At 34.3% G+C, this 24,169-nt stretch overlaps 1 protein-coding gene across 2 annotated transcripts in view; it reads right to left on the bottom strand.

The window, feature by feature from the left end:
• The window catches only part of LOC145675686 (lachesin-like), a 1,025,328-nt gene that overhangs the window by 263,540 nt on the left and 737,619 nt on the right, over positions 1-24,169 (bottom strand). The window contains exon 3 of one of the 2 annotated variants that reach the window (XM_081746292.1): positions 8,176-8,282. In XM_081746292.1, the coding sequence (XP_081602418.1) occupies positions 8,176-8,282 (107 nt within the window). Of the gene's footprint in view, positions 1-8,148; positions 8,283-24,169 lie in introns of both variants that reach the window. The other variant, XM_081746281.1, reaches the window with a different exon arrangement.

Raw genomic sequence — 24,169 nt, 5'->3', positions numbered from 1 at the left:
ACGAATCATTAAAATAAATTCCTTGTGATCTTAACTATGTCTGATCATCATTACTAATAACTATCCATTTCTTTTAATTCCTCTTGTTTCAACTTCATTCAAAGTCGACAGTGATGTAATGTGATATATAAGATTATATTTTTCAAAAGTGATTAAATGTTGCTTATAAGACTCATTGGCTATGCACTTCAGTCATTGTCCTTTAAGTGAGCTGCAATATTTATCACTATTGTAACAAAACGAATGTGAGTTAATCATATTAATGATACGTCACCATAAAATTATATCTGCGAGTAATTTGAGAAATATGGTCAATATTAAAATAATAATGAATGATATTACAAGTACAATGTATGATAATTTATCAAATTCATTTCTGGTTTATGCTTGATTTTAACTTTAAGAACAATGACTTGCTATTGTTGTAACTTTAAGAACAATAGCAATGGAATTTACCAATTATTTGTTGCAGTTTGACTTCTGTTGTTTTTCCAAAGAAGGAACTTAGTTCCTAAATTGCTATTTTTCACTTATGCGCAGTTATACAGTATTCACAGTGTGCTATTTTGTTCAACATCTGGAGCAGTATAAATATATATGTTGGACGTATTCCTGTTCGCCTATATGCAAGAGGACTCGGCATTATATAGAAAACTGTGGCCATCAGAAAATTGCAAATTTGGGAATTGTTTCCCTTTTCCCAGACCCCTTCCATATATATATATATATATATATATATATATATATATATATATATATATATATATATATATATATATATATATATATATATATATGTGTGTGTGTGTGTGTGTGTGTGTGTTAAATTAAGAAATTTTATAATTGTTTCTGATCTAACTAGATGCATAGCGTACATGGTTCGATCCCAGCTCGCGCCAAATGAATTTTGTGGTGGACAAACACCGTGTGCATGGGTTTTCTTGGGATTCTCTCGTTTCCTCATTCCACTATTTCATTCATTTCTCATCATCACCGTCTCCTTTCGCCACGCCGGCATAATCATGGAACGTAAAACTTAAAGATTACATTTCGTTTTAACTAGATTACTTATATTAACTCCAAACTTGACTTGTTTATTTTCTGGAAAGATACTTACTGATTTTTGCCCAATCTTTGGAAATAATTACAAAACTTAAATTATTTCTGAGGCTGTATTAACAGATGTCACGACAATTTAATATTACTCCATTTTTATATATATTTTTAATTATGGAACTATCCTTAAAATGTCACTGGAACGTATCCAAATGTGTTAAATATAAACATCACCGGAACAGTGTTCGTCACTGAATTTGCATGTCTATTGCCTGCAAAGCAAGGTGAGATGGTCCATGCAGATGGTTCTGCCATCTCTCTGTCGTTCTCTTATTCGAGATCTCTCTTCCTTTTTTTAAATTCCCACGTGTACACAAAGGATTTTGGAGAGGCGTTATCATTGAATGGATAGGATGGGGTACTCTCTACACCTTCTAGCTGACATCCTGAGGGAATGGAAAGGTTTCAGAAGGTTTTCAGGTTTAACCCATCCCTCCATCGGACGTCGAAACCAGATCGAGTTCAGCCGAAGGATGCCTTTCATATGCAAACAACAGTTCCAAATGCCAGCGGCTTTTGCAAGCAGGGTATAGAGCGTTTGAACAAGTGTTGCTGCACAGGAAATGTAGACTACAGGTCGACAAACGAGGAGTTATCCTTCACAGACGTCAATGCTTTTTTTTAACACATTTTGTTTCACAAATTTCTCAGTCTCTTTCTCATGGCAGGTAAAATATTAACACATTCTCACTTCTACTGGGACTAGCGGAGCGAAATCAAATAAATTGTCTGATTCAATATTTCAATTCTGAAAATATATATTCTTTTAAAATTATTTTTGAGAAAATAGAACAAATTTACACAATTATTTAGGATATATATGCATATATTTTTGCGTTCATATAGTATTTATATCCTAAATCAAGAGTTATCTATTGGTGATTGTTTTTATGGTTGGTGCATTCCATTATGGTTGGTACATTTAGATTTGGTTTGCTTCTTAATAGACAATGAATTTTATGATCTAACGCCAAACTTATACATTTCTCTTTAATATGCAGAATGTTTTTCCTATAAATTGTGAGCTAATTTCCTTTAAAGAGTACTTTCAAATACCTTGAACGGCTAAATTCGCTTGTAATGATACTCTATCTGATAAATATTTTTGTTCTTATTGAATGCATTAGAATTTTTAAATTTCTGAAGACATTTTGTTACTTCATTAACTATTTATTCTTACATGCTCTTCAACAAAGAGGCAATGGCATCTTTAAGAACGATTTTTAAACGTAGGGCAAAAAGATATTATTCAAATGATATGATGTTACTATAAAATTTAATTCGAAAAGATAACACTAATTCAAAATTTTAAATTACCGATGTTGGTACTTTATAAATTGCTATTTATCTTGACAAATATATTGGTATAAGCGATATATTGTGTAAAATTATATTGAATGAATTCACTTTAAACACACATATGTTGTGTGTATACATATTACGTACAAAAATACTAGCCGTCATACTCTTTTATCGACTTTTATTGGCTTGAATTGTAGAAACAAAGATTAGCTAAGTAACATAGTGTAACATATATCCAAGCTTGACGTTCATAAGAAGAAAGTAAGTTACTTTTCGTCTCAACTAGAAACCTTTTTATGGAACACAACAAATGTAGAACTAAGAATTAATATTATTATACCTAAGTAACAGTTATATTTAGAATAGATCTACTGAACGTAAAACATTTACATAATACGAAGGTGCCACTGAAATTCAAACAGTATACAAAAATAAAGTACTGTAAAATGTCATGCACATTATATAAATTATTGTGAAAATATTCTTCGCTGGTGTTTACACATGATTTCCATCGCTACAGATACCGTAATTATAATGGTCTCCCCTGTGTAATTATTGTTAAAGCTATGGAGTTACTCGCAATTAGTATCAGAAAATAACCTTTTCGTTCCAGAGTCCTTAATTGTTTGAAATGAAAATAAATTTCCGGACAAATTTTCATGTCTATAATATGTTACTTTTTCAGCAGTTAACAGAAAGAAACAATGTTTCATCGACTGTCTTGTTGGTTTTATGTTACTAAGGCTATACATGAAAAATGAACATTAAACTCTCACCAAATCGATCAACTTAGCATATGCTTCAAGAATCTTTCGCTCAAAGCAGAACAAAAAGAAAACTATTTTGCATCAATAGTACATCATCTGACTAGTATTACTGTAGTAATAATATGATGGACCGAATTGAACAAGAATGGCATCCCTTTGCATCTTCTCCTTATGTGTCATCGACCACGAAAACAGTTTTCTACGTTCTCTCTCCTGATATCACTCAAGTAACATGAAATTGATTAAGGACAGTGGTGATATACAAACAAGAAAATGGATGTCTTAGTAGATGGTTCTGCAGACGTTACTCGTAGATAATGATAATTTGTTCACTGCCAAAATTCGTATTATTTCGTTCCCCTTCCTCTCCCATCTCATCCTTTACTCTACTTGTTATATCCCTCCTTTCTAAAATCGTGCAAGCAAGCTCCTTAGTCATATACTTGCCAGTTGGAAAAGACTACGTCAAACTATAGGTAAAATCTGTGCCATTGAAAGCCGACGTTTTACTTTTATTGATCTCTCGTAGTTGTAAACAACTCATATGCCTCAGCATTTCTTGAGACCAAGATGACTTTACTAGATCAATGGAACTTCATTTATGACAATCCGCGGAAGATACTGCATCTTGTATAACTTAACAACTGTTACTTTCTAGTACTCAATTCACCGTATCAAAATTTTGCGACTTTATTTAAAAGAATAGTTCGCGCTGGTTTTGAATTAATTCGTGGTCTTCCAAGTCGAAACTCAAGTGAGACAGCATGGACTTGCAAACTCAAACTCACTTTGAAATCTCTCGCATCTCATTACGGAAATAGTTAAATTGATTAAATAATTCCTTAAATATTCCATCTTTCTGTTGTGACGTCCAAAACACTACAATTTGACTCAAGTTTCAAGCATGAAGCCACTTGTGATACGCCATTGCATGTTTAGAGCTATTGTTGATATACGTGATCTAAGATTTCTAGTATCAGCGGGTCACCAAAATAAAAATAATATTTGGTAATCAATCTGAGGAAAATTGAATTCTTTGATGGATTAATAATCCAATTACTTAAAGCGTTCTACACACAAATCGTTCAATTGCAAAATGTTGGTTGGTTAAATGGATTGTAGTTTAACGTTCATTTCAACACCAAGACTATGTGAGACATGAACTTACAACTAAATGTAGAATTTCAACCCATGAGTTTCCACCAGGGATCAAACGTTTGTCCGTCACGTCAAAATCGCCTATGTTCACCACATAGCTACGGAGGAACTCAGTTGTAAAGTGTGGTAACTATACTTGTTGGTAATACTTCATTAATTATGAAATGACTTTAGTGTGATCATATTCTATTTGAAAAGCCTACCAGAATTTACTTAAAGTACAAAAGAAAACATTCAAGAATGCTCAATAAAATAACAAACAACTTACATATGTAAAACGTATTAATTTACGTAACATAAATACTGGATATATGAGTTTCCGCTTTGTTAATATACATATACACTAGATAATGCCTTAATGTATTAATTTTATAAAGGAAGCTTACTACGATAGTGAAAATAGAGATATAATTAATTTCTTATTTTTTATCTGATGAATGAAGTTATCAGTATAGTACATAATAACAACAGAAATATAGAGTTATATTATTGAAAACAATTAAATAATCGTCACAAAATTAATATTAAGCATTCTTTAAAACAATTTAGCAATATCAAATAAGTAGTAATAGCTTTCTGAATGCAAGCGTAAGCATGTGACAACGTTATATTCGAAAACATTTGAAATTATTACAACGATTTCAGTATTATTAACAAGTTTGTGCACTTTCAAGTGTCCATTACATGATAAAAACAAATCTGGAGATGACTGTAATAGTCTGAAATATTTTCGGTTCCATATTTAGGTAGTATATAGTTGATTATGTGGGAACCTCATTTGCACCAAAATACAAACTAACCGCAACGAATTAAATGGATATTGGAATTAAATGGATTAACTTTAACGTATCTAATAAAGTTTTAGTTACACATTTCACAGTTTTGATTAGATAAAAGAGATTAAAACAAATTACGCCATTATATTCCTCAAATGATGTCAAAGATATTTTCATGATATCTCGAATTTCTTTCTGATTATTTTCTCATAGCATATTTTACAACGGGACTAATCACGTAAAATAGATTGATATATTGAAAACGATAACCTGTTGCTTTTGAAGAATGAACCACTAAATTTACTAGTGTGATTGATAATTTAATTTTAAAAAAACAATGTGAGTATGCAAATATGTTACCGAAAACCTTTTTTCTACCTATAGCTATGTATAGCTAGTATGGCTTGTAAGGGATATCAACCGAAGAACTTTCAGTGCACCTTCGTACGTTAAGATATGCTACACAACTTTCACATTAATACTAAGCTCAATAAAATGATAGTCTACATCAAACAAGCAATGTATACGTTATAAACCTAAGACTAACAATTTACTACTATTCTTATAATTATTTATAAATATTGTTCAGTATTCGCTTATTAGTCTTAAATTTATATTAATATATAAAGTCTTTACAGTATATCACAACCAACTGACGATAAGATATACACGACTTCCGTATCTATAAAACTACACTTCCTTTGCCTCTAGTCTAGTGTTTTAAGTTTTCCTCAAGTAACCAGGCATAAAAGACAACATTTCATGCTGATAAGTGCACTATATATTAACGATGGTTGTTTGACATTACTTTCCAGCAATATGAAAAAAAATAAAAATAGCCGCAAATTCTAAGCAATATTATTTTCACCACGCCAACAACTTACGCATTACGCATTACCGATATTACTTATTAATAACACTGACACTAAAGTTGTATTGTTAAAACAAGTTTTACTAAAGAGATCGGAAATTTGTTGTGTAATCGATTGCAAAGAATTTGGCCATTTCTATACAGAAACTAAACAGTATTTATAATAGCAAAATAAGAAAACATTAGAAGTTATTAATGATTACCTATGTCAAAGCCTATTTAGGAAAATTTTTCGGGGGAAATAACATGTTAAGACCAAGAAGAAAAGCTAGTTATAGATACTTTGAAAATATAATTCTTATCTCAATATACTCCAATTAGTACAGGTTTCAGCACGTCTATTATTAATGAGGATTTCTACTTTAAGAATCAACTACGCAATTATATGATTGTCACTAATAAGATCCAGAAATTCTTAATATTTCATAAGAATATAGGGTATTAAATGCAGTTACAACTCCTAATTACTTACTCATTTAGACTTTTGAGTTAATTTAGAAGAAATATTGGAAATTCATTTTAGATTTGTTTGATGACATGAAATATCAATGACTTATTGACACTTGTTTAGAGTTGCAGTAAAATTGCTCAATTTCAATCAGCGCTAGATGTGATTAGTGTATTAAATGAGTGACCCTTGAGGAATAAAGGATGATATTAGCAGCAATTAATCCAATATCATGAGAATTATTAAGAAGATATTTAAATGAAATAATTTGTAGATTTAGATAAGTAAGAACCGAAATAAAGGCTGACTACTTATTCTCAACACAAAATCACCAACTACTCGACTTAGCCCTTCAATGTTTCATGCCAGGTAGCATGGGCACAACCACGAGGTTCTCTCTGTTTTATATCTCCAAACTTCGTAATTCTTTTTAAAGGAATAAGATGTGTTTTGTTTACACTAGAGGCGCACTCACTAATCTAGTTTATTAATCCACATTTATACTCTTCCATAATAAACTATAATTGATTTGACAAAGAAGTTATCTATGTATCCTAAAGATTTTATCTTGCATTACACATATACTCTTTCTTCTCTTACAAAAATATTTTGTTCTATTATTTTTTTCTGAGATTAAATGGCAATATTAAATATTCGAAAAGTAAACAATATTTTAGATCGTTGCATTTTCTTAAGAAATTAAGTAATATAAATGTCGTACAATGATCAGATTGACATGTGTCTTTAGAAACATTAAAAGAAAAACAATCCTAGAAAAAAACGTCAGCGTTTTGAAGAATTATAATACAATTACAAAATGCTAGTTTTGTTTTGCTTTATCTACAATATCACGAGATAATTAATTTTGTACTACTTAGATCCTACTGTCAGACTTATTAATGAGGTATTTTACTAGAACACGTATGTTAATTCAAATGTAAAACTTGAAAAAGAGTGGAATATATATATGTTTGTTGTTGCAATTCCCAAACAAATCTTTCCGGATGCCAGGCAGTTTAGCTATATTGAGATGAGGTAAGTGTTGAACACTATTGAAATAAATTCCAAAAATAACATGATTATCTACAAATTAAAATACATCAGGTGACATTTAACTCACAAGACGGAAACATAACTTTCATAATTTAATATTTTGAGCTAGATATTTTTCATCTTTGTAGTTCCTATTATTATTATTATTATTATTATTATTATTATTATTATTATTATTATTATTATTATTATTATTATTATTATTATTATTATTATTATTATTGTGAAAGTAAAATCTAATTTCCCATTTCAATGAACTTTTAATGTCACTTGCAATACAAAAAGAATTAATTTTTAATTATAATTGTAATATTGGATGAAGTTTTAAATATTAATACATTTTCATCCATAAAAATACATTTTTCTTAAAGAGGTGGTAAAACAACTTACGCAAACGTTTTCGCTTTAGTCAACTAGTCAAACAACCATCGTCATGTGGAGAAAAGATCGTGTGAATACAAAAGAACCACATTAAATACATAATTATGTGCAATCTACTTCATATGCATATCACTACATCTTACCGGAAGGTGTTACGGGGGAGAATACATACAGAGATTAAAAGTGGTGGAGAAGAGACAAAGAGAGAGAGATAGAGAGAAGAGAGAAAGAGAAAGAAGAGAGAGGGAGGAGAATGAATGAGCGATGTGTACCCACCCTGCCGTGGGAGGGGTCGGCACCTACCCTGTATCCGCCCAAGTTGTTGACTACGCACGTGAAGGTGGCGTCTCGACCCTGAGGGATGGTCACGTTCTCCAATGGATAGATGAAGTCAGGCTCATAGCCTAACGCTGCAATGGAAATAAGACATCTATATTATGCATATGTCCATATATAATTAACATTACAGTTCATCATACACACATGTGCCTACGAAAGTTAGAATATCCTATCAAGAATATTTGACTTTTCATAATAACTAGATTTATTAGATGATAGTAGGTTATGCCATCGACACTGATGTATTTATGGGATAACTGACTTCATAAATAATGCTATCTTCATTGTGGTGCTCTTAATTTCATTCAATGTTATGAATAGCTGCCTGCATAAGTAATAATATCCATCTGGGATAGTTTTATCGTATGAATAATATCCACATTATCACAATATGTCTTTTAAAACGCCGTTTCGAGAAAATACTCGTAGAAATTTGCTTTTCCTATGTTAATGCAGGATACTTATTCGAACTGCGTGTGCACAAAGGAACATTAGCTTGAGACATTTCCTGAAATCACTTTTTTAAAATTGTTGTAGTACTGAATTAGACCAACGATATGAATTTTAAACTTGACTTTAGTAAATTTAAGGATAATCTAATAGCATAAGCGTTTAGCAAGTTAATTGTTCAGATCATTCATTAACAGTCATCGCTTAAGGTCAAAACAGTTTTTGTGACGTATACAATGGTTATTAAATAGAATTTAGTAAAATAATGCATTTTCATAGTATTTGCATATGTAATTCCTGATTATAATATTGATGCGTATGCTCCTGAAGGTGTAAAAAACTCACACAGTGATGCCGGGCATGTGTTTCTTTGTCAGAATAATATGCAATTGTTGTACATTATCTTTCTTCATGTTTGGCAGATAAATTAATTATATGTATGTTGGAAATTAGTAATATAGTAATCCGTCTATGTAATTGATTTACCTGGCCTGCGTCACTAAAACTGATTCTTTTGTGTTATATACTAGTACTGTGTTATATACTAATAATACATTCCTGGACTGGTACCCAGAAAATAGGCAACCAATAGAACCCATAGTTGTTGTGCTCGATGTAAACGTCCACACACAGAGACAATTACATAGACCCAAACTGATCTTCAAAATGGTTCAAGCATCATTTTCTCTTTGACCTGTCTTGTCTCGGTTTTTTGCGTTTTGGTGATGATGACGATTTACAGGAGGCTGCTTTTCTAGTTAGTTGTGGATCGTAGAGGAGACGCCATGTTTCATCTCCTGTTATCCGGTTCAGGAACATTTCATCAGCGTCCCCACTTCTGATCGTTGGTCTTGTGTCAGAATGCGTGAGACACGGTGCTTGGTGACACTCGACATGTTCAAGTCATCCGTCAGAACGTTGAGACATGTACCATGGCTGATCCGTACTGCTGCTTTGATGTCATCTACAGACTGCGAAAGTTAGCGCGCACAACAATTGCAACTTTTTCGATCTTGCGCTCTGTATGGACTGTTGTTGGCCGATCAGTACGTTCATCATTCTCTAAACTGTTTCTCTTTCCGTAAACCGTTGGTGATACTTAAACAATGCACTGTGGCTCAGGGCGTTGTCACTCTACACTTGCCCGATCATCTGCAACGTTCCTGCAGCGGATTTGCCTAGTTTTTGATGTTTGCCCGTTGCTCAAACTGCGACACTATTCAAGTCGCCGCGGCGCAATCAACTCCTTTCACAACAGAAACAGTACGCCAGTTTATACTCTATGCAAAGAACTGCCTCCTGCTGAATAGAGATATGAATTTTCATTACTTCCTTCAGAATATCACTTATTACCTGTAATATACCAGTAGTGTCACACTGCGTCCATTCCACGAGCTTATTGATTGTAGTAGTAAAATCATTTCCAGTAATATTACAGGCAAAAATAAAATGTATAAAGTTAATAAAGAACATATGTAAGGGACATTTCACTATGTCCAAAATAACAATTAATATAAAGTGTAATAAAAAAGTTTTTAGCCTGGGAAAAAGTAGTGTAGGCAGCTAATGTTAACTTTCATAGATATGTTTTTTTACAAAATGTCTTTATTTTCATCGAGTACAAAGTTAGGAATTAAAATATTGAAATCAATTGCACTTTTGCATAATGGTAAACAAACAGAATTTCCTAAACTAAAAAAGAAAGTGCTTAATCGCCTCCACAAAACTTGATTTTATATAAGACTTAGACTTTCACACACAATAGCTAATGTGTTAATCAGTTTTCATGTACAAACATTTATTACAATCACTTCTCATGTATTGCTGAAATGAGAAAACAAACATTACGTTCTTTTAGTGAAAAAAAAATAAAATTAAAGGAAAATTTTTGTAAACAGTTGGCAATCGGAATTAGATACAGAAATCATGCAATCTATACTAGTACCCCGTCTTTCTCCGTGGTTTCCTGAAGTTTCAGATTTAAGTCAAGAAATACATTGTTATTGAGACTTCATAACTTTCCTCTTTTGGCATAATTAACAGTACACAAACACGAGTTAGTCAGAGCAGACAGTTCACCGTACTGTTAGGAACGGGCCTCCGCAACCGACGTCCCGCACACGTACCAATGTTAATTCCAAGCTATCGTCGATTACGACTGTAATGTTATTCGAAATCATTGTAATTGATCCGCAGAGCAATGGTACTTCATTACATGATCCGATGAATCACGCTACTGCCTTCATCATATCGATGGCCAGGTCGGAATCCATCGCCTTTCAGAAGAACAGATGCTATAAAGACGTGCTCAGTAGGGTGGTGGGAAGCTGGTGATTGTTTCATTATGCTTTTAGGAACCTTCACGTGTGGAGAGAACTATAACGGCTTCTAGCTAGCGGCTGGACATTACTGATCATGTACATCAATTCATCTCGGAATTAAGCAAATTGTGTGGCTAGATAGGGTGCCTCTAGTCACCTACCAAATCTTCATTGTTTCTTTATGCAAGACCGCATTGTCACTGTCCTGCGATGCAGAAGTGGAAATACTAGATATTAAATAGGTGGTCATAACGTTCTGGCTGGCCAATGTACTTCATTTCATTTAAAAATCATTTATTTTTTGTTAATTAGACCATAAGAGAATAACTCTCCAATATTTCTTTTCCCGGAAACATTAGTTCAATAAGCCCATAATATTTCAGTATAAAAAAATTACTTCAAGATGAAGTAAACGGATTTATCTTTCATTTTTGCCAATATAACAGAAAAGCGAAATGGTTTTAAAATTTGGAAAATAAAATGAAATCTCTCAGTTTAACGTCCCACGCTATGACCTTTAGCCTACGGAAATGGATGATTAAGGCAAGTGAATTATGACGGACGAATTGGTGGAATATTAATGTGAGAGGATGTGCGAGTATCCCGAGAAAACCTACGGACGTGATGTTGTCCACTGCAAACTAACTTGTCAGGCAATCGAATCTGGAACCCCCCGCACGCACCGAGATAAACTCTCTACGCAGAGCTACATTTAAACATTTTTGCCTGTAAACAACGTAATACTTAGTAATTACTATTAAAAATAAACCAATTCTCAGTAGTAAGTTACTTGTCGCTATCAGGGACGCACGCAAGAATTTAGTTTGGGAGGAGTCCAAAGGTTTGGAGAGTATCCCGATTCAATATAAGGATTAAAGGTTGTAAAATTACTACAAGAAAGACTAAATTTACATGAAAAAATAATAAAGGGTAGGGTGGTAAAGTAAGGTAGGATAATAAAAGTTTTAGTATTCTTCGGGATAAATTTGGAAAAGCTATTCCGAGATTAGGAACAGAAAACCAACCGGGATAGACAATATACCAATCGAATTCATTAATAATTTGGGAGATAAAGGCAAGGAAGATTTTTTCCGCTCTGCAATAAAATATATCTAACTGAAGAGTGGCCATAACACTTTTGAAGACGATCATGATATGGACGGCTAGGAAATGAAACCCAGAGAGATGTGAAAATTATGGAGCTATTAGTCTCATATTACATTCAGCGAATACAGAACATAATATTGTATGGAAGAAAAATGAAAAAAAGTTGAGGAGGACAAGTTCGGGTTCAGTAGAGGTAAGAGCACAAATGATCTAATTGAATTATTAAGGGTGATTTGTGAAAGGTTTATACAGAAAAGGAAGAGGTGTATGTTGTATTTATTGATCTAGAAAAGGCTTTCGATAGTGTGAATTGGGAATTGTTGTAAGTTCTAAAGAAGACTGGTTTGGAATGGAAAGAGGAGAGATTCATTTTAAAAGAACTTATATATGAAACTACAAATAAATATTTGTATAGGGAAGGAAATGACAGAGGAGAGAGCAACATTGGGGTTCGGTAGAAATTTTGTAACTCGCCTGCATTATTTAATACAGTATATGTAGAAGATATAGTGGCAAAGAGCCTACATAATGAAGACGGCATTTCTTTAGGAGGTAAAATGATTAGGAGCATACGATTTGCAGATAATATAGCGCTTGTTGCTGAATCTATAATAACAATCTATAAGATGTTAGAAAACTTGAGGAGGGGGTGTGAATAATGTGGGATGAAAATAAATATTAGAAAGACAAACGCCATAGTGATCCGAACGAAGCGGTCGGTATCAAATATACGTAGGTGGGAAGAAAATTGAATAAGTCGCTATTTTTCAATGCTTGGGTAGTAAGATGATATGAAGTGCTAACGTAAAATAAAACTAAAGATGCGAATGCAGAAGAAAATCTTTAGGAGGAAGAAAAGTCTGTTTTGTGAGTCCTTGAATAAAGAGTTGAGAAAAACTTTATAAAATACTTCGTGTGGAGTATTGTACTGTATGGAGAAAAAACATGAACATTACACAAAAATTATGAAAAACAAATGTAAGCTTTCACAATCTGGGTGTGGGGAAGAAAGAATAGAATTAATTGGGTCGGACGGAAAACCAATGAGAGGGTGTAGAAATGATGGGGAGGAAAAAAAAACAATTTCAGATATTACTGAGAAGAGGAAGAGAAACTGGTTGGAACATTGGTTTAGAAGGAACTCTATCATAAGGGACGAGCTAGAGAGTATGACTGCAGGAAAGAGATGAAGGTGTGAAGAAAGCTGCAATTGATTTACAATATCAAAACGGAAAATCGTACGTGAAGACGAAGAAGTTAGGTGACGATCATGGAGCATAGAAGCTTCTCAGTTACGACAAGTGATATAACAATAATGACAGTATATCTATGATTGTGATCTATACACAAATCAAGGTCTAGAAGTTTAGTTTAGTTTAGCGGGGCGAGATTGAATAATAAATGTTGAAATTCATAATCATGGTTAAATGAATTTGAGAAAATTGCAAAAGCGATTTGATCGTTTTATAATTATTTATGAATGAGAGGAACGTAAACTTGTTTTTGCTTAAGAAAGTTTCTATTCTCATTTGTAAAAAGATATTGGTATTGTTTATTCCAAAGTGAAGTTACAGTTAAACCATTGCATGCAGGTGAATGCTTTCATTGACAAAGTACATTCACTTTTAAAAATAGAAAAAGGCTTCAATGATATGAATAATTTATTATTTTAAAAGCATGGCAGGCATGCATTAATCGATGCTCACAATGTGAATGTGCTTGCAATTAGTATCTTCATGTGATTTTGAACATTCCTGCTCAGCATACCATGATTTCCGCGAAACTGGTTCAAGAGCTAATGCGTATCCAACATGCGTGATTAATACTGCATTCACCAGCTTAAAATATATTATCACCATCAAAACCAAGGTGAAGTGATTCCTCCGACATTGTAATGGAAAGCGTTCTTTGTCAATAAGAGATGTTGTCCCATTTACACCATAGAGTACTTTCACACAGTTCTCTGCTTCGGTTTTACATATGTGCTATCCTTTTTGGGACGTACTCTCAAAATTGTGCGGGTACCAACCACAATCATTAATAATTATATATATTTGGGTTGCATTTTATTTCATCGGTCGGGGTCGGTTCGCTACAATTTTGCGGATTAAATGAGTCGTACAGATGCGTCAATACCATACGAGCGTGCGTATTCATTTTGTTTGCTGTTGAAGTTTGGTGGGGATTTATAAAGATGTTAAAAATTTTCCCGTCCCGAGAGGGCTATACGAGAATTCTCAGTTTGTAACATAATACTATAGACCCCCTCCTCGAAGGAAGAGAAAGTGATATTTCTGATAGGATTTAGGTAGTGATGTAGCCTACCGCTAGAATTTTTGGTAGGTTTACGGTCGACCGTTTTTCAAATATATACGGCATATCAACCTCGGTATACCCTCGTTTATTTGTAAATTTAAGATAAGTATACGCTGAACATATAGTATACATATTAGATGGTTTTACGCCGTATACTTCAAAATACGTTCCATTACATCCCTGGTTAGCTTCATAGTACATATGGCACAATAAATTAATAAACATTCTTCTCTCAACAGTAGACTACCCTTGGAAGAGATGCACTGATATTTTGCTAAACTTATTTTTAATACACAAACTCTAATCTTAAAATGTCGTTGATGGTATGACCATAACCAAGGTAAATTAGTAAGTATCGATGAACACTTCGATATCTAAATAAATATTAGTATAAAAGTAGAGGGTGTAAGTCATTTCAGAGCTGTGTTAACGCATGGATCTGCTTGTTACTTGCCGGGGACGTAACTAGCAGATTTACCGAAGATTTAGTCGGTTTCTTGGGAGCCCATATTGTTGTTAAATCCAGGATCGTATTTTTCATTTTTGCTGCCCCGGGTAATGAAAACGTTTTCGCTCCCTCAACACTAATAAATAACCCTACCGGTGCAGAAAATATGACTAGGGATGCGCACGAGTCGAGACACATTTTGCAAAATTGGAGACGAGTCGAGTCGAGACTGCTCGTAAAAATCTCGACTCGACCCAAAGGTCTCAAAAATCTTTCTATAACTTTTAATGTTATTTTGAAGAAAGTATTCACTTAAAAACAGCATTGAAACCAATTCCTGCAATTATTACTTTAGAAAGGTAAACAACGCATAAACTCAATAGTTAATCTTTCGAGATCAAGATTTAATTTTCAGTTCAATTCAATTAATTAAAACAAATAATTAATGTCATAACATTTGATTGTACTTCAAATATATTATTATTATTATTATTATTATTATTATTATTATTATTATTATTATTATTATTATTATTATTATTATTATTATTATTATTATTATTATTATTATTGATTATCTACTTTGTATAAAACTATTGCAATAAAATGAACTTCATAAATTCTCTGAATGAGGTGGGAGAATGAAGTCCATCGTGTTCCAAGGGAACAGCTCCTTGACACCTGTACTGCGGGACGGAGACAAGTTGGCCGCAGCTTACATTTCTGGGGAACGTTCACTTGAGCATCCGTGTGTCTAGTGGAACTCGAGCAAGGCACGATGAGGCGGAGACGTATCGCACACTGCTTGCAGACTACGCACACCCCTTCTTGATGACCATGTTTCCCACCGGTAGTGGCATTTTTCGACAAGATAATGCATAATATCACAAGGTCATGAGTGTGATGGAGTGATTGAGGAACATATGGGCGAGTTCCAAGTGATGTGCTGGTCTCCCAACTCGCCGGATCTTAACCCAATCGAACACATCTGGGATGTGATTGAACGTGACGTCAGAGAGCATCGCCTCCCTTCCCGGAATTTATGGGAATTAGATGACCTGTGTATGCACATGTGGTGCCAACTCTCTCCAGCGACCTACCAAGGACCGTTGAGTACATGCCATGACGCTTCGCAGTTGTTCTCTGTGCCAAAGGTGGACATACTGGCAGTTAGATAGGTAGTCATAATGTTCTGGTTGATGTGTGCGTATATTTTAACTCGTATATTTTGTCTTGACTAGAATTTCGAGACGCCTCGTCTCGAATTCGAGTCTAGTCGAGACAGAAACTGTCGAGTCCAGACCCGAGTCGAGACAGAAACATATTTTTGAGTTGAGACACGAATCGAGACAAGATTTTCTCGAAACGAGTCACACAGGCTTAAATCTCGACTCGATCGTGCACATCCTTAAATATGACATTCCCTGTAAAAGTTTCAGCAGCTTGGAAAAAATGTATCTTAAGCAATTTGGATTCCTTTCTAATTTAAATTTAGACTGTTTTATGTATTCAGTCTCTAAGCAAACAAGTAAATAACTGAATTATTCAAACTGTCAATTTCTAGAATAACAACACAAATTTGTTACAATAACGAAACTCAAATTTCTTGCGTTGGCAGCCAGGTTGGTAAGCGTTGAAAAACTTGAGGTGCTTTATGGAGAGTCGTTTCCAGCGTTGTATTAAGAGCTTGGCTAACTCATGATGTTAACTTCCGTATTTAGTAACACGTAAGTGAAGTCAACAACGATTTATATCGAAAAAGGCCAATCTTGACTTTTTCGCAGGGTTGTCCAAATACAATAGGAGAAGTTAAGTTAAATGAGTCCTATTCTCTCTTATGTTGATTTCTCCTATTCTACAGGTTCTACAATAGGTAAACAAAACTGTAATTATGCTTTTTGCTATTATAGTTTTAAATAAGAACTCACTGTTGATAAAACTCTTTTGATCGTTTTACCCTCTTTGAGATCGAAGTTTACGTTGGAAAGAGGTGTCTTTGATTTTATTCAATCCCTTTGAATAGTTTTGAACTTGATACATTATTTTTCTTTCTTTGGGGATCTAAGGTCAACATACCACATTCATTAATCATAATGCATCGTAGTGTGATAACAAATTCGAGAAATTGTTAAAAGGTGTTACCTCAAATATAATAACTGTTTCCTTAATGGCACCAACTTTCTTATGCGGCAGCAGGAATTGTAGATTACCTTAGGACATGCAGCTGACAGATCTTGTGGTTTAGACTTTCTACTTACGTACAAGAGGACAATGTAGTCTGAGCTTCTGCTGAATTGTCACTGTTGATACCTTTTAACTCACGTTCAAATAAACGTTTTGATTCGATGCCCTACATACGAGGGCACTAGTCTGCCAGGATGAAAGATCTAATTCTATCAACAAACCACATTGGAATAGTTTCTATATCATTTTTTGTTATTAAGTTTACTCTCTTAGTGTTTCACCGGAATATATGATACACAAAAATATGCAGACTGCACTTTGCATAAAACCAAAAAAAAAAAAAAAAAATCCTTAAATGTGTTATTAAAATGCACACAATTCTGATTTATCACGAGAAATAAAACGATTTTCATATTTCATTAATACACACGGGAGAACGCAGTTGTAATACGAAAGATCTCATTTTCTATACTGTTCTTCATTATTTAAGAACTATAATTCTGGGCATCTTAAACTCGTGAACTTTGGTTGAAATTATATTGCAACGTCCCTTTAACTTTTGGATATGATTCTTAATATCCAAATTTTAAATAATTGTGAACATCAAAGCCATAAAATAAATAGAGCTCATAATTGAAGTTGTACACTAAATTCTACCTAGTTTATTTTTCAGCCCAGACATTGAATTCCTAGTAAGATTTGAGTTCTTGAACTTGTGACCATGCAAAAATTTACATATCAACAAGGACAACAGGCAATTGCACAATAGGTTAGAGATCTTAATAGCTTTGTAACGAATATCCATGTGTAAAAAATATCGGAAGGTTTTTTACTAGTTTTACTATTTTAAAAACGTATTAATAACTTTTGAGGAAAAAGTAATGATAACGAAAGTAACATCTTTGAGCATTTTTGAACCAATTAAGATAATCAATGTTCATGTTATCAGTCTTAGAATATACAGTAATATTAGTTGACAGATATAATGCTAACGTTTTTGGTAGAATCAATTTCTTTGTCTACCGTAAGATGTGGATCAACACTTTTAATGTACGATCCGAATGGGAATTGAATCCGAGAATATGCATGTATGTACATAGCGTGTGTGGTTATCACTCAGCTATCTAAATATTTTAATATTTCTCTTCTGAACAACGTTATGTATTATTAATTCAAAAATAAAACCTTAGAAAGATTTTTTTCTTAAATTCTAATATAGTTAATCTTTGTTTCACATTGTACCACAAACCCGTCTCAATAATAAAAAAAAAGTGCTAGTAGTCTTACATATGAGTTAACATTTCACTTAAAATGCAAATAAATTGCATATCTCTTAATCAGAAGAAAAGAAGAGAAATTAATCGGATATCTCTAGTTTCACTGCCAAAATTTATTTACATAATTCCTCCATACCACTTAGCAGTTTTTTTTCCTGTTATTTTCCTTTGGATTGCGTGCAAGCAGTTGGTGATCTGATGAAGTTCAGGAAGGAAACCCCCCTATCTGGTTGCATATTTTGACTACGTTGTAGTAGTGGTTGGGTAGCGGAATATATAGTGTCGACGTAGCTGGTGAATGACTGACTGTTCTGGAATTGGTCGTCATAAATCAGCCGAATCTTTTATCAGTGCGTTTACATGAATTCCCTCCTCGGGAGTAAAATTAATTAGGAGACCAGTTGGCTATTGACTGACAAGTGACGCGACGCCTCTATCTTGACAGCAGTCATACATCACGTGTGGCCAGTAGAAGAGGAAGAGGGAGAGAAAATTTCCCCCTCCCTCTCGCCAAACGACCACTGACTCACTCAGTCACCTCACCGCTTGCAACAGGATGAATGAGGAAATGAGTGAGTGAGTTGTTCGCATGAACCACGTCAGTCAGGAAGTGAACAAAGATATTGAACGGAAAACGACCTTGCTATAACATTGAACCAGTAACAACTAGGTTAGCAGCCAACGTTTAAACAGTAAATGATTCTTTTACAAGTGATTAATTGTTGTTTTCTTCTGAATTGCGTGTTGAAGACAAATCACCCCAAAGGTATCCCTGCAGAAACAGATCTTCAACCAATAAATGTAGGGGAAATAAATAGTCTATATTGACATACTATGAAGAAGTTTTGTTAATCAAAACTTCCTTTTAATAACGTATAAACAAATATTATAGCTCAGAGGTACTAGACTTATCTTTAAATTATGTGGTCCTAACCTCAAGATAATTTGAATTTGAATAATTTAAACTTTATGAACTTCATTCTATGACAGTCTTCAAAAATTGGTGGATCACAACTCAAATTAGTAAGCACATTGTTATAACTGAAATGCAAACCAAAACACAAATATTTCAGTAGCGTTGACGCAAAGTAGTACGGAATGAGACTATATATCAAGTTTGCTTGTACTCCTGCTTATGGTTGTGCACGAGACGAAACGAGACAGTATTTTCGTGACCAGATTCGAAACAACACAGAGCTCTTCCAATAGAAAAAAATCATTTTTCAAGACATCACTTTCATGAAATAGTTTCGAGACGAGATAGTCTCAACACTTATCTTACGCTCTATTCTTGTGTCTTCTGGTAATACATCGTACAAGTTGGAAACTTCTGCTTTGGAAGTTAGTACTCAGCCCGAGTTACAACCAAAACTTTTTTGGAGAGGTTTGAAGTTTGGAAGGGATACAACACAATAAGGCACTACATCTATGTAGCATTGATGTAGTGTTATTCTACATTGGAAAACACGAAAAGAAATGTATAAGTATTACTATCCATACTGTCAGAAAAAATTATATAACTTGAATGTTTTTATAAGAAAAGAAATTGTACCAATGAAGTATAAATTTGTGTGCACCTCTGTACTCAGTGGTGTATACTAGGTTCAAAGGCTACCAGAAATTTTCCTTTACACCTTTTATAGCTGAACAATATCTATTTTCATTTATTTCTAGGCCTTAATCTGGATAAATAGCAAACGTTTTCGTAGTAGACGGTGTGAACATTCTCGATTTCCAGATACATTTCCGTATTTCATCTTCCCGAAGAATCTATGTCAACGGACTTTCTAACATGTTACCGTATTCCCGAATTTTCTTTAAAAATATTGCATGATCTTCTATTTTACAAGCGTAGGAGGTAGACTCGGTTTCGATTTCCAGTGGAAGTTAATCTCGTCCATATCTCATATGATAACAGTGCTGGAAAACCAATTAATCAGTTACACTTGAGAGATAATATAGTTGAGACTTTAATAGGTCGAGACGTACAGTTTTAAATGAGTTATCCGAAACATTCTAGTATTACAGTAGATTTCTTACTGAATCGAACCCTTAACAGAGGACACCCAAGGCACACGCTCTAGCTACCACATTGCGGATGATGGCTAGGAAAGGTCTAGGGCAGTTGAACTTTTTATTAATTTTACCAATATTTTCTTGAAAAGTTCTGGAATACATAAATCAATTCTCGGATATAAAAACTACTCCTAATATTCGGATCACCCACATAGATTTTTAGCTACCTGCGATTACTTATATGACATATGCAATAGTACAACCTACTCACTCCACCAATACACTAGAGTTCTCCGAGATGTAAAAAATTTTTAAAAATCTATGGAAATTCATAACATTTTCCCCATTAATATATAAAAAATAATTAGTATACGTAGATTAATTATATCACATTCTAACTAACATTTTGAATAACATAAGTATCATCAAACAGTTTGTAAAAAGTTCTTCATTTTATTGTTTCCCATGTGAGAAATCAATTGTACCAAGTGGTAAAAGTTACTTTAGGCTCCTTCAATTATCTCCAAGATATTCTTTCGTCCTTTAGAAGAAGGACATTTACCATTTTAACTTTTTAAATCAACTTTGAATCCGGATTATCGTGCCGCTTCTCCACTTACGTACAATCAAATCAATCGAGTAATTTAAGGACACAAAACTCGAGAGAGTTAATCACGACACGAAATGAATAGAAAAGAAAATTTCTAATTATTGTTTCTCTTTTTTCATAATCAAATAATTGTGTGAAATAATTGTATTAGTGGAATGTAAATGTGTGAATGACCGGGAAAAATCGTAAGAAATGCCACGAACACGATACCCACCACAATTCTAATGGTCTAAGATCGAACAGGAATCCCCGCGCCAGAAGAGAACGCTCTACCACTGAATCACCGTTTCCCCTTCTTGAAATGACTGAAAACTCAGAGTAATTCCCCTGATTTCACCCTAGATTTTACTATTGTTTGTTGTTATGTCTATATCCTTACCACCACCCATCGAAGGGTAGAGTGGATAACCAAGTTTCACCGGAATACTATTGTCCTCTAACCAGTTAATTGATAGTTGAAACAATTTGCGGTGGATTCACCCCATTGTTCACAACAAATATCTCGCTATTTGTAGCATGATTGCTAATTCTTCCTAAGAGGAGAAATGGGAAACGGTGGCGCCCAATTATATCTACCTACCTAGGGCGAGTAATTTTCCTATGTTTTAGTAATATCTGCGTACCTAATGGTCGAGGTAATTTTCGCATTTTCTAGTTATACCTACCTACCGCCTCAAGAGTAGAGTTAATTTTCCCATTTCTCTGTTATACCTTCCTACCTAACGATAAAGATGATTTTTCCAATCACCCAATTATAGCTACCTAGCTAATGGTACAGGTAGATTCCCATCTTCCAGTGATACCAACTTACCTAAAGGTGGAGGTAATTTATCCATATCGTGGTTATACCTGCCTACCAAACCATGGAGGTAATTTTCCCATGTCCCAGTTACATTTACCTACCTAACAGTGGAGGTAATCTTCACATATCTTACAAGTAAGGGACCATATGGTTGTCGCGCAAATCAGATGCAGACATACGCCATCTGATTGAGCATGAAAAGATATGGAGAACACAGAAATTTAAGGTGCTAAGGGCCATCGGGAGCGGAGTGAGGGAAGAGGAAACATTGAATGTCGGCAAAATTGAAGAAAGTCAGGAATGAAGGAAAAGTTAATTTCTTGCAAACAGGGAAAGAAAGTCAATCAAAAGAAAGAAACTAAACATAACAAGGGCATCAAGGACGAAGAAAGATCATAATCAGGGTTGCCATCCGGACCACAGTGTTGCCAGCGTTGCATAACATTGATATGGAAAATATAGCACAGTATAGCAATTCATGCATTAGGAAAAATATTAGTAACACAAAAGACAATTGAAAAGACTCTGTACACGTGCGTAAAAAGGTTTAACGCAGTCGTGAGTGAATATTACACCCGCGTGAATACAAATGGAGGAAAATAGAGAACAGTACGCACCATTTGTAGTTTAATTGCAATTGACGTGAAGATCACGAATGAATGCGTGGTTAACACACAAACATTTCTCGCAGTGAGCACAGCGGATGAAAGCAAGCTGGTCATACGCGTCTCTGCAGCATTCCTCTGTGAGTCATTTTTCAAAGCAATATGCGGAAGGTGTTTCAAACTGTCCAGGATGTTCATTGGAGTAGCCACATTTGAAAAACGCAAAGCGTATCATCTTTTTTAATCGCCTAGAGGAAAACTGGCAATGAACAAATGACTGAAGGCGGAGAAAGTTCTCACGTTGCCACACATTAATACTGGGGAACACTAATGTATCTGTGATGAACGATCATCATCATCATCATGGAACGATGCTCCCAAAAACTTTCGTTTCTGTGTTATCACGTGTACCCCCTTCACTTTCATATCTATATTTGTTCTCCCTCATGTACATTATTCACTCACGACTATCGTTAAACCTTCTTACGCACGTGTACAGAGTGTTTTCAATTCTCTTTTGTGTTACTAATATTTTTCCTAGTGCCTGAATTGCTATACTGTGCTATATTTTCCATATCAATGTTATGCAACGCTGGCAACACTGTGGTCCGGATGGCAACCCTGATTATGATCTTTCTTCGTCCTTGATGCTCTTGTTATGTTTAGTTTCTTTTGGTTGACTTTCTTTCCCTGTTTGCAAGAAATTAACTTTACCCATCATTCCTGACTTTATTCAATTTTGCCGACATTCAATGTTTCCTCTTCCCTCACTCCGCTACCTATGGCCCTTAGCACCTTAAATTTCTGTGTTCTCCATATCTTATCATGCTCAATCAGATGGCGTATGTCTGCATCTGATTTGCGCGACAACCATATGGTCCCTTACTTGTTAGTCATATCTATTTACCTAAGAATCGATGTAATTTTCCCATAACCCAGATATACGTGCCTATTTAATGGTGGAGGCAATTTTTCCATTTCTCAGTTATGCTTAGAGGTAATTTTCGAATGTTCCAGAGCTCCTTCGTGGCTAAGCGGTTAGTGTACGCGCTTTTGGCGCGGGAGACCCAGGTTCGATTCCCGTTGGGAGCTCATGTGGTTCGGATTCCACGTTAATCAGTAGGTCCACGTCTCATATAGCCTCGCTGCTGAATGGGACGTGAAACTCAAAAATCAATCAATCAATCGAATGTTCCAATTGCCCAATGATGGAGGTAATTTTCTTACCAAGTTGGACAGCACTGAATACTCAAAGCAGAAGAAGGCTCGATCAGTGGGTATCCTTCCTTATGTTATTGTAGAAATACTACATGCCCAATGGCACATGCAATTCGCCCATCTGAAATGGAACGAACCTCCTTCCTTCCAGAAGTTATTGTGCAGTATGGCGAAGGTAAGTGAGGTAGATGGAAACGCAGTACTTTTTTAGAAGATTAAGGTAAAAGTAAAGTTTAGTAAAGGCAGTAAAGAGAATCATACGATACTTACATTTATGAATGAATCTATCCTAGTAGTTGACATGGTGAGTATTATATCCCCCCTCATACCGCAAGTATGCAAGATTTTTGCGTCACCAATATTTCTTGAGGTTTAGGGAAAAGTCTTGTCTGAGGTTAAACTCAGGTAAATAATAACAATATTCTAGGTTTTACCTAGCTTCTCATATTCTAAGTATATGAGATATTTACAATCTTATAACATAAATAGTACCCAATTAGTATCTTATACAACCGTTAGGTAGGTGGGTATAACTGGGAGATGGGAAAATTACTTCAATCATTAGATAGGCAGATATAACTGTATTATGGAAAAAATACCTCCA

The sequence above is a fragment of the Thermobia domestica genome, chromosome 2, assembly GCF_964235325.1.
Source record: "Thermobia domestica chromosome 2, izTheDome1.hap1.1, whole genome shotgun sequence".
NCBI classification, from domain to species: Eukaryota; Metazoa; Arthropoda; class Insecta; order Zygentoma; family Lepismatidae; genus Thermobia; species Thermobia domestica.
Note: the sequence above shows the minus strand (reverse complement) of the source record. Positions and strands in the feature narration are given on the sequence as shown.